At 38.9% G+C, this 12,429-nt stretch overlaps 2 protein-coding genes across 4 annotated transcripts; one reads left to right on the plus strand and one right to left on the minus strand.

Annotated features, from left to right (window-relative positions):
• Nucleotides 1–802: 802 nt before the first annotated feature.
• Nucleotides 803–8,882, minus strand: sp1 (sp1 transcription factor). 3 transcript variants are annotated; one of them, XM_066671356.1, is made up of 7 exons: nucleotides 8,571–8,882; nucleotides 7,714–7,793; nucleotides 5,787–6,558; nucleotides 4,455–4,913; nucleotides 3,305–3,446; nucleotides 2,659–2,852; nucleotides 803–2,396 (listed from the first exon to the last, which is right to left on the minus strand). In XM_066671356.1, exons 1-7 carry the CDS (start codon nucleotides 8,575–8,577, stop codon nucleotides 2,128–2,130), a joined length of 1,923 nt encoding a protein of 640 aa, XP_066527453.1. In that variant the 5' UTR covers nucleotides 8,578–8,882; the 3' UTR covers nucleotides 803–2,127. The 3 variants fall into 3 exon arrangements, with proteins under 3 accessions (XP_066527453.1, XP_066527454.1, XP_066527452.1); XM_066671357.1 differs by having other exon boundaries at nucleotides 2,659–2,849; nucleotides 5,787–6,561; XM_066671355.1 differs by having other exon boundaries at nucleotides 5,787–6,561.
• On the plus strand, nucleotides 8,056–11,663 carry LOC136696716 (transcription factor HES-5-like). Its single transcript, XM_066671359.1, has 3 exons — nucleotides 8,056–8,158; nucleotides 10,406–11,117; nucleotides 11,232–11,663. The coding sequence occupies exons 2-3, from the start codon at nucleotides 11,055–11,057 to the stop codon at nucleotides 11,661–11,663; spliced, it is 495 nt and encodes a 164-aa protein (XP_066527456.1). The 5' UTR covers nucleotides 8,056–8,158; nucleotides 10,406–11,054.
• The last annotated feature ends 766 nt before the right edge of the window (nucleotides 11,664–12,429 follow it).

Genomic DNA, 12,429 nt, shown 5'->3' on the forward strand with positions numbered 1-12,429 from the left:
TATTTAAGAGTGTCATTTTATTTTGCATAATTTAATCTCAGTCCTTCAGATTATAAATTTAAGTATAAAACAAAGAAAACACAGAAAGACACATGCTTTTAAGATGTTTTTCAATATAAAGGTGAACTAACATTCTGCTTATAGTTATTCAGTTTTTCCAAATCAGTTCTTGGGGGGGGGGGGGGGGGGGGTGCTGGATTAAACTCATAAAAAGAGATCCAATGCTTTAATTCACTACGCACTGGAACCACTTTTATACTGAACCATCCAAGACCTTAAAATAAAATCTTATGTTCCTCCAATGTGGCCCCTGGAGACAGACATTTTCCACTCTTTTTTTTCCCCAAAAAAGTGATCAAATTTTAACAGATGCTGTATCTCAGCTCAGTGAGTGAAAAATGAATATTCATCATAAATAATAGTAATAATAATATAAAATGATTTATGTTCATCTTAAAATAGCTGTAGTATTAGTGTGAAAGCAGGTTTAAAACAATGAATAATAAAAAGTCTACACTTGATTTTTCCCCTCAAATTGTGGCCTTTATCTTTTAGCCAGAAATAACCAACCACTTCATACATATTATTAAAAACAACATTAAAAATACCATTAAAAACAAACCACAAAAATAACCTGTTTCACCTGCAAATGCAGATTGTGGCATGATTATAAACTGATTAAAGCCTCAGTCTCTGACAAAAAAACATGTTTTTAACCTGTTCACATTCATTACTGTAGATTAAATGTCCCAAAAAAAAAAAAAAAACACCTTTTAATAAAGATTTTAAGTGAAGTGCCATAAATATTCCTCTCAAAAACAGGATAAACTTTCAGAGAAATTCCCTTTGAAAGTAACAGGTAATTAATGCCAGAAAAAAAGACCCAAAACAAAACAAAAACCAAACAAACCAACAACCCTTAGACAATGACTGAATTCAGGTCCAATCCCATGAGAAAAGCTAAGCTAATGCTAAAGCTAATCCAGAGATCAGGTTTGAAGTAAGTTATTTACTAATCATGTTTAATTTGTGAAATTAATCTGAAGACAGAGCAAAGTGTGACAGAAGAACAATCTTAGATTATATTTCTGTGAACAGGTTTAAAACAACTTTTGGAAGTCAATGATTTTTTTTTTTCAATATAAAATATTTTAAAGATAGACAAAACCAAAGAAATCTCAATTCGCATAGTTTTCATGTTTAGAAAAATATAATTTATGTACAAAAAAAGCAAAGCTGTCATTTAAATTATCGGTATGACAGACATATCAAAGTATGATGGCTTCCATTTGTAGAATTTACACACACACAAAAAAAAAAATCTGACAAAGATCTGATACATGCTCAGCTTCTACAGCAGAAAATGGAGTTAAACTGGACCCAACTTTCCCCAAAAACCTTCTCCAAACAGTTATTTACTAAAATTTACACCCCTCTGGTCAAATGTACGTTTGTTTGATTTCTGTGATATTTTTTTAAAATATATGTTCCCATTTTCTAGGAAAAACTCACTGATATATGATGATAATCTGCTGAATGTAATACACCAGGGGAAAAATACAAACCTCAGTGCAGAAACTGGGACATTAGGTTAAGTGTAATAATAAAAACAAGATTCTGTGTTTTGTTAATTCTTTCGAACATTTAATTAAGTGTGTGATGAAATTATTCCCAAAAATCATGAATTTTGCACATACCACATTTCATGTTCTACAGATTTTTTTGCCCATGTGTTAAAGTCAATAAATAAAGAGTGGCTTCTGTAAAGAGGAAGCACTTTTGACCAAGAGGGGCACAAATTTTCACACTAGACTGCGTCTCCACAGAGCAGCTACGATTACAGGAAACGGCATTATATAAAATAAAATTACAATAAAAAAAAAAAAAAGAAAAAAGTAAAGTAAAAGCACTGAGTGCATGTAACAATGGCATCTGTGAGACAGTTATATAATAAAAGTCCTGATTATGGGTTAAGAAGGTGTTTGTGTTGAAGGTGATGGGCTGGAAGTCTTCCACCTACAGGACTTCTTTAAATAAAATCCTGTTTATTGTGTTTAGAAGCCGTTGAGGTTGATGGGCTGGAGATCTCCCACCTGCAGGACTCTACAACAAAAGTCCTCTGTGTGTTTAGAAGCCGTTGGTGTTGAGGTTGATGGGCTGGAGATCTCCTACCTGCAGAACGTTGATGCCGTTGTTTGCTAACTGCGCAATGCCTTCGGGAGACAGCGTTTCCATGGTAACCAGCGCATGCTCTGGTGTTGTAGTTGAGACATCACCTGGGGGCACTGCTGCTCCAGAGGAATTTTTCTTACTGGAGTGAGTCTTCACGTGTTTGGACAAATGATCACTTCGCATAAAGCGCTTTGGACACTCAGGACATGTGAACTTCTTCTCCCCTGAAATATAAACAAACAACAAATTATAAACAAGTACATACCACAATCAACAAAATCATATTAATGTATTTAATAATTTAATAAAATTCATTACAACCTGCAGGTGTTTCACAAAACAGCCAGAAAACTTAAATTCAAAGTGATAGATAAGAGCTGAGGGACATTCCTACGGAACAACCCTAAACTTTGGGCTTAACCCATTTCACTTGGACAGTACAGAGACGTGTGTGTTAATGTAAGTGTGTTAAACTAAAGTTCAGACCTGTGTGTGTTCTCTTGTGTCTCTGCAGCTCATCCGAGCGAGTGAAGCGCTTTCCACAAAATGACCAGTTGCAGACAAAAGGCCGCTCGCCCGTGTGCCAGCGCAGGTGAGCACGCAAGTGAGACGTCTTCCCATAAACCTTCCCACAGCCCGAAATGTGGCAGATGTGCTGTTTCTTCTTATTCGGGTCACTGCTGTAATCACAAACACTTTGCATTTAGAACAAATCACACGCACACAACTTGTCCATAAACAAACAGAATACACCAAAAGGACCATCAGGCCAGAGATTCTCCGTTAACCAGCTCTGGTGTGTATTCCACACAGTTAGCCAGCTAACATAAGCCCAAAGCTGAAGTCTGTCCAATACAAATCTCCCTTGGTTTTATTCCTATTGGACAGGTTTGAATTCGGGCTTAAGTTAGCCAACTGGCAAACCCTTCTTTGTGGAATATCCCCATAGACTCATAAAAAAAAGAAATGGTTGTTTTCAACCAGTTTAATTTTAGTTACATAATTCATTACCGCTCTTTGTTGAGAATTCTCCATCAGCTCAGGGTTTTTGAGCTTCACAGAGTCAGTGATAACACAGAAACAAAAGAGCTTTAAGACTTTTATAAAGTGTAAGATACTGAAGACTATTTACCGTCCTTCTCCATCTTTACAGTTTGGACAGGTGCAGGCCTCTCGGCGAGTTCTACGGTTCGTTTGAGTTGGACTCGTTTCTATATTCGGATCCAGGACTGAGCCATCATCCAAACTCTCTCCCCCAATAGCCCCCTCCTTTCCTGAAACGCACATCACACCAACACACTCAGACAGTATTCATAGCATTATAGAGAAATATTAACTTTACTACATTACCAATACACCATTGCTTCCACCAAAATCATTATCAGCATCATTTTTATCATTATAATTACTTTTACAGTTATTTTTATCAACATTAAAATGGACTTGCAGGGCAAAGCAATATACACTAATTGCATTGTTTCCCCCCATTTAACTAATGTATATTTTTCTGGATTTTTATTGTTAAACTCATGTTGCAATTTGCGATATGGACAAAGTCCCGACTCTAGTTTGGTTGGTCTGACAGTGCAATTTGTGTTTATAAAAAGCATGCTGATTGGCTGTATATTTGGTGCATAGCAACTGGTTTTTATCTATGTTTCACAAATTACTGAACGGGGTTTTAATTAGTAAAATCAAACCAACCACATGAGGTAATACAGCAAACACTTAATACATTAGCAACCACAAAACAAGACCCTTCCATGCACCTACCTGAACTCCCGTAGCAACTACCTAGAATACCAAAGCAACCCCCTAGTAATGTTAACATAGCAACTGCCTTATATCAACCACCTACAGAACCACAGCAACCATATAGCAACCAACTTGAATGCAATAGCAACAGCCTACCATATGGAACACCATGAACATTTTGAAACCACATTTAATACCACAGCTGATGCTTAACAAGCACCTGAGGAACTAAAACAATCTTAGCTACAACACTGGATACCACAGAAACAGCTTAGTGCCTTTTTAACAATCACCTGGGATACCAAAGCAACTGCCCTAGCAATCACCAAGAACACTGCTTAGCATGCACTTGGAAAAAAACAGAAATTACTTGAAATGATATAGCAAATGCCATAGTAACCAGTTAATAAAGCGAGTTTTAGCCTAATGACCATGCAGCAATATCCTAGCAACTGCTTAGAACTAGACTAGGCACTTTTTCTTTTTGTTTGTTTCAGTTATTTTCCATAAAATACCTGGACACTGACCAGTGTTGGTGAGGGTGAGGGGTACTCCTTGGACCTGTTGCATGGCAAGGCCACTTGCGGCAAGGTTAATGGTCTGGAGGCTTGGCAGTTGCATGGTTCCAGTTCCAGCTGAGGTTCCAGCAGGAGCGAGTTGAGGAACCGGAGCCAGAGTTATCTGGGCTCCGGCCGGGTTCTGCAGCTGCAGAGTCTGCCAGCTAACTTCACCATTTGGGCCCACAGTGCGCAGCAAGATGGAGCTGTTATTGGGGATTGTCTGGATCTGCAGGTTCTGCAGATTCTGAAGGTTTTGCAGGTTCTGGAGTCCCTCTTGAGAGAGTGTTTGAGTTGCGAACACTGGTGTGGTGCTGGGCTGAAGAACCTGCGCTCCCTGGAACAGTTGTTGAGGCTGGACCAGGATCTGAGCTTGAGCCTGGTTCTGTTTACCATCTCGGTTCTCAGAAGGAACCGAAAAGGTGACTCCTGTCAAAGAAACACAAAACAAAGACAGTTATAGAGGATATAAATACATTAACAAAATCATAATACTTGACAATACTCAAGATGTTAACAATTCACACCACAAAATTTAGCTACATTTACAAACAACATAAAATACTTTGAGTATAATAACTGCTTTTCTCCATAAACAAGCCTAATGATGCATTTCGTTTACCTGTTGGCATTCCAGCTCAGCGTGTTCCAGTCAAACATTAAAAAAAACCTATGGCTTATGTTTTCATGCCCTATGTTTTCATAGCTTGTTCTTGATTAGCATTGGCATTGATAAAATTTGAGAACAGCGCGTTATACAATGTTTTATGCATTTAAACACCATCAGACACAAAGCAGTAAATCAGTGCTGTGTGTATGACTGGTTTAACGAGACACAAATAGATAGTAGAGCTAATGAACTGTATGATACTACTGCTTTTACAAACTTAATGTGCGGGCAGCCATCTTTGATTCTGAACTCAGGGCTGCCGAGGCTACCTCAACTTTTCGAGTAGGAAAAATTACACGTTGGATGTTCCAGCTGAAATATCCTACTTGGAATTCGGGAAAATCTGGCATCCGAGTTCAACTGGAAGTCAGCATAATTCTGCACTAAATCCAGTTAAAAAAGACCAGACTGCTCTCTAATGATAGCATATCCATATCTACAAAATTGTATTTGTCATGACAACCAGGAATTCTAATTATTAATTATTCATTATTCAGGTACACAGAAAAAGGACTGACACTTCAAAAAAAAGAGCACTCCACCCTTACACACAATTTCCCCTGCTAACTAATCCTAATAACAAAACTCTCATAACATGAGAACTTGTGTTGAATTTAATCCCATATTATTACCTCTTGTGGAGCTGTTGCTGTGTGTGGATGCTATGCTAGCCACTGTCGCAGTTAGCGTGCTGGAGGTGTTAACATTGCTGTGATATTCGCTTGTGACCGGAGCAGCTTGTGATGTTTGGATGATCTGTGGAGTGATGGACATAGTGTCGGTTTTCACTCCAGTTGCTGCACCAGCACTAACAGGAAGTAGTGTGATGCTGCCATTTAGTGACACAGGCATGTTTGCAAGGAACTGCGTCTGATTGGGCAGAGTGGCATTTCCAAGAGCCAAGTTCTGGATTGGAATGGCCTGCTGAATAAGGCCCGGAACGGTCAGGATGTTGGAGTTCTGGCCAGACGGCGCCGCGATAATCTGTTGGATCTGACCCTGAGTTCCAGTTGCATCCTGGGAACTCTGAGCAAACTGCAGCTGCTGGCCATCCAATGTCTGGAACTGAGGAAGCACCTGGTACTGGACGCTGGGCATCACTCCGGAGATGGTGGTCAGAACTTGTTGGCCTTGTATACTTGGCGCTGACGCCACTATGTATTGCTGCTGCGGTGTGTTCCTCTTGTCTTCCGTCACAGAACCTGGCTTGTGCTGAACAACATTGGCAGAACTGATAGCTGCCTGTGTAGTAATAGGAATGACCTGCCAGCCGTTAGTGGCATGCGAAACCTGAGTCTGATTTAAATCTGTCCGATTTTCCTGAAGCTGTGCTTCCATCTCGTTCTCGTCCATTCGGCTGCAGGTTGCTGCTAACAAAGCTAATGGAGACGGTGGTTGGGTTTCCTGCTGGACAAAACAATAACAACATCAAAAAACATCTAGTAAATTCTAACCATACGTTAGACTTATGAATTCCTACATAGTGGTAAGCTATACCTGTCCACAGATACTTTGCTTGGGCACACACAAAAACGTCTTACTGTGGTGATATCCAAGATGGATTTGTATAAGATGCAACCAAACAACAATTCCACACTGTAGCTTTATGTTTTCTTTTTGTGTTAATTTATCTGTCCTGCAAGATTAAATTTATACCATGTTTTACCAAGCACGTTCCACCTGCAAACTTGACTGAATATTTTGTAAACTTTTGCCACTGGTTGGAGCCATAATTCTAAGAAAGATGTCTAAATAAAAGGATTGAAATAAGTGGGGGGAGGGAAGTATATTTTTAGTTCCCCCCCCCCCAAAAAAACACTTGTGCTTTGTTACAGTTTTCTATAGAACCCAGAAGAACTGCAAGTAACCCAAAGTGAGACAGAAACTGTCTAAACACATACATCACAAACAGGTTAAGAGTTATGTTCCAGGACCGACAATCACTGAGAGCCTGATACAGACAGACATCTCTGACTCTTTACACATTTATACATTGATTTTTAAAAAGATCCCACATATTTTATATAATTCAGTGTTTGGTCTGTGTATAAACAGTGATGGAGAGAGTTTTGGTGTGAAGTTCTCTGAAGAGTCCAATTTCTTCCCAGAGCTGCTGAACCAGGCGTCTATGCCTACTAAACGAATCCAGCATTTAATCCTTCTCTACAAGCAGTACTTGTACTCCACTGTCCTAAAGAGCTTCATATGAAATGATAAAGAGAAGAGAGAAAAAAATGTGGAGACCACAACGCAGTGTTTCCTTTCTGTGAGGTCCTTTTAGAGGAGGACGACTGGTTCCATACCCCACTGTTGTCAACATTCCTGACATTCTAAGTTTATTTAAAACCAGAAAACTCAGCAACAACACGGTTTAAACACTCAAGAGAATAACGGCGATTTATTTTTGTAATCTGAAATTCCTATTTAACATTTATCAGTTGAATCTAGAAACGCTATACTGAGTTTTAACATTTCTCATAAAAGTTTATATACACACATATATACACATTGTACGTTTAAAAGCAGAATAAAACGAAGAAACATTTGTGTATTACTCACTCGCTCTGTGTTTGAGTTTCTCTTTTTACGGAAGTCTCCTTCACTTTCCAAAGCGGCCATTTCATTGCGCTGCTGTCGCTCTGCGGAAAAAAGAAACACATTAAACTAAACTTTTTCACTTTCCAGGTAGTTTATAACGACCTAACTATGAATACGCAAATGTTAATTATAAGTGTGTGTTTCAGGAAGCGATAAATTGCCCCAATCTTGAGCGCCTTATTCAGATTTTCCGATCCACCTTAAATAGTCTTGTAGTTACATTGTGCGAGCTGAGGCGCCAGAATGTAGCAAAGTCTTCAGCTTTGTTTAAGGTGGAACGGGCCAGTCGACAGACTCGCCCTAACTAACGCGTTCTTCAGCTGTGGATTATAGCTGAGTAAAATACAAACATCTCTACAACAGGATAGCAAGCTAATTTAATACCTAGCGTGTTTTACGACAAAAGGTGAGTAAATCTCACGTTCAATTCGTATTTCATCTTTTTTTTCTCCGTTCCACCTTAATCAACACACCAGTGTGTTTGTATGCCTGTCTCTCTCTGGTGTCTTAAGGTGGAGCGTGTAATCCGTAAAAAGGCCAATTTTATCTTTACGATTTTTTGCGAGTGTATGTTCACTCAAATTTACTCTCATGTTTTTTAAACCGTTTTAGTAGTTTAACATTTCTAAACGCCTTTCCGGAAGATTTAGAGAGTTGTGTAAGCTAACTTTAGCTTCACCAAGAGAACAACAGATAGAATATGAACAGTTTACCCACATACCCTCCATATCCCTCGCTATTTAACTCCACTGTATGGCTATAAAATGAGATTATTGACTGCTTATAAAGAGAGAATGTGTATAATTAAATGCTCTTACCGCTCATTGTCTCAGACCGAGTTCTGGAGCAGTTTCTTTTGGACAGACATCAACTTACAAACAATTCGACCGAACTTGCTGAATTACAGTGATTGACAGACAGAGCACAGGAGATTAACCAATCAGATACCTCCTTGCTCTTGTCTTAACCAATCAGAGATCTCCATGCTCTGCTGTTGTCCTATCAGAAAGGACGCACCATCCTTTACCGAACTTCAGTCACATAAGGCAAGCGCGACGTTAAATTATAGTTATTTAACAGTTTTAAATCAGAGATTAAACTGAATTATTCGAACGCAGAGAGTTGTTGAATTAACACAATCTCAGCGCAATGGCTCAGGACTAAACTCTGAAATGAAGGGACTGTGAAGGAGGTGACGCCAAAAAAGGCGGGAGAAGTGTAGCTCTGATCCTATTGGAGAAAGAAACCCCGCCCACATTTATTCAGGCTCCACAAGAAAACAGTGAGAGCCAATAGAAATACAAGAACAAGAAAAACCTGCCTCATCAAATTCTTTTTATACCAATAGAAACACAAAATCTCCACAACAGCCCGCCCATTTCCTATACGTTTCAAAGTCCAAACTGAGGACATTGAAAAAAAAAATTTTAGCACCTAAAAATATTTAATAAATATTAAGAATCAGTGATTTAATTCAGGCACTGATAATGTGGAAAACTCCTCAACGTTCACTGATTTCAAACACTTGATATGAAATAGATTATCAGGGTTGTCCAAATTAAAAAAAATATATTAAAATAATAATAATTTAACAGATTAATTAACAAAGAACAGTTGTATTTCATTTTTATTTATTTATTTTTATTAATTAATTAATTTATTTTTATTTATTTATTTATTTTTATTTATGTTTTTAATTATTATTTAATAAGTTTATAACATGGAAAAAGTCAAACAAAACAAAGCATTGATTTGGTTTAGCACTAAACCTTAAATTCCGTGTGTCAGTTACACTGAATTACAAAATTCTTATTATGCATTATTTCAGTTAAGGCTAAAAGAAGTCTAAACAAACACTAAGTATATACATAAAATAACGCCGTTTCAAGCGAGTTCGACATGCTTAATTTATCTGAAAAAAATACCAAGAATATTTTCACCGAAAAACTCTCTTAAAATGTTAAGTAGGACACTGAAAAATAATAAAAAATTAAGGAGTATAGTTAAAAATATTGAATTAAAACCACAATTTGTATGATCAATTTTTTTCAGACGCGGTTGTTACTCTCTGCGTCCATCTAGTGGACAGAAACGGGACTACGAGTGAAATTAAGCCAAATACCGCCCTCTAGTGACGAAAATCAGAATAAACAGAATAACAGATTCAAATGTCGAATGGTGGGAAAAAATCGACAATAAATGCCTCATTCCCCTTCTGTACCCACCTTATCCAGAACTCATTAGGACTTACTGAGCAAAGGACACGAACACACGCTAGACAGGCACAAAAATAAAAAAAAAGAAAGAAAAATACAACAGAAAAAATGAAATTTAATTAATCCATTGTTTAATGGACTGATCGATAATTAACTGATCGATTAAAAAAAAAACTATAAAGTATGTAAAAAAGTCAAAAGCAGTATATTTATTTTTACTGCACATTGAGTAAAATCGTTCTGTGACTTGTAACAACACTATAACCACATTTTGTTGCTATACCAAGCTTTAAATTGTATACTGGCAGGATTATTCAGTGAATTTCATTAAAGCATAGTGTTTTCCAAACACTTAAAACTTGACCAATATAAAAACCAGTCTCTTGCATATATGAGACTCATTAACATGTGAATGGACACACTTCTATTGTTCCCAGTCTTTTCCTTCAATGGTCAGAGTGTGGGAAAGCACTGGGGAGAAGAGTCACAGTTTATGTTCATTAGTGTCCTGAACCCTGAACATCAGGCCAATACTCAGGAGAAAAGGCACACTTCTGATGAGAAAACTTCATCAGTGCAGAGACCTGCTGCATCGGGACCAAAGCTACATAGACTGAATACACCTATGAGACATGACACCAGTGATACCTCAGTTACCAAAGCTTAACCAGCAAATGTCTCTCAGTCACATAAGAAGTGTCCAGTCTCAGCCCCACGCATATGTACAGTGATGAAGGTCATGTGCTTGGTCAGTGATATTGATCTCAGCATCAAGGAGCAGATTGGCCCTCTTTAAAGGGTCACTGCATTCCCAGATTCACACACAGTCCTTCTTCATCACACCCCACCTCTCCAGCTGTCCCCTGAGACATGGACATTGTCCCAAGCTACAAGATCACCCAGCATATGGCAGCTGGACATTCCTCATTGTCCATTCAAGCTCTCCCATTGGCTCTGAACTGTGAGAACCTCCAACCATCCCAAGACCCACACATTCATATGGAGATGTGGGAGTATAAATAGAGGAGAGTCACCAGTGGAGATCAGACTCGCTCTACACAGAGAGATCTACACTGAGATACAGACATGGCTCCTGCTCTCACTTCAGCAACGACCATCTCAAAGGAGCACCTCCCTCTCCACAACAAGGTAAATTCAGATCCTCAGATCCATCAACAAACTGACCACCGATGCCTTCCTTTTAATGATCTGCAGTGCTTTGGGTCCAGTTGACTGACCATTGTCCTCCTTCTGTTTGTGCAGTTGAGAAAGCCAGTGGTGGAGAAGATGCGCAGAGATCGTATCAACAGCAGTATTGAGCAGCTCAAGACTCTCCTGGCTCCAGAGCTCCTCAAGCAGCAGCCCGACTCCAAGCTGGAGAGAGCAGAGATCCTGGAGATGACCGTCAGCTTCCTGAGACGACTTCAGCAGCAGCAACAGCCCTCATTCTCCAGCAGTGCAGCAGCTGTGAGTCAGGGCTTCTCTAAATGTGTCCATGAGATTGTCCACTTCCTGTCCAAAGAGGAAGTGAAGACACAGTCTCAGAGACAACTGCTGAAGCACTTCCAGAACCTGCCACCATCAGCAGATGAGAAATGGAGGGAAAGTGTTGTACCTCTGCTGAGCTCCTCAGACCAACAGAGCACCAGCAAAGACAAGAGTTCAGTCAAGAGCGCCCTCTGGAGGCCCTGGTAGAGGCCTCTGAAGAAAGCGTGTGACCACAAATATCTATGTTAGATTTTTAAAGACTGTTAGAAGCTTTATTTTCCTTGTGGGGAACACTTTGTACTCATCAGTGCTTCACTGAGTTTTTGTCTTCTGTGAATATTTCGTGTGAATCACATGAACAACTGGAAACCGACAACTTCGAAAGAAGGCAGATCTTCCTTCTAAGAAGGAGAGAGAAGACATTGTCTGAGATTATATCAGAGCTTATTAATGAAGCATGGGTCACTGTGCAGCTCCGTCACTCTTCTTTCAGACTGAAACACTGATATAGTTTTAGATGGAAACTACTCCGTCTGAAAACCTTTTCTGTCTCAGATATTTCTCCACTGTGTGGAAGCATTCTTTATTGAATGGTTGCGGTTCATAATGAATATTTAAAGCTTTTCAGTCAAACAGATTTTTCTAACACCAAGAAAAGTGTTTGAACATTATTCCATTTGTGAATCAGTGTTGATTTTGTTTGTTTATTTGCTATTTGTCTTTTGTAAAGACTATATCAAACTCTGCATTTTGTAGAATACTGTGAAATATTCACAGAAACCTTTTACCATTTCATTCATTTATTCATTTATTCATTCATTATCTGTAACCCTTATCCAGTTCAGGGTCATGGTGGGTCCAGAGCCTACCTGGAATCATTGGGCAGGAATACACCCTGGAGGGGGCACCAGTCCTTCACAGGGCAACACAGACACACACACACACACACACACACACACACATACATTCACTC

Source organism: Hoplias malabaricus, chromosome 5 (genome assembly GCF_029633855.1).
Source record: "Hoplias malabaricus isolate fHopMal1 chromosome 5, fHopMal1.hap1, whole genome shotgun sequence".
Lineage (NCBI taxonomy): Eukaryota > Metazoa > Chordata > Actinopteri > Characiformes > Erythrinidae > Hoplias > Hoplias malabaricus.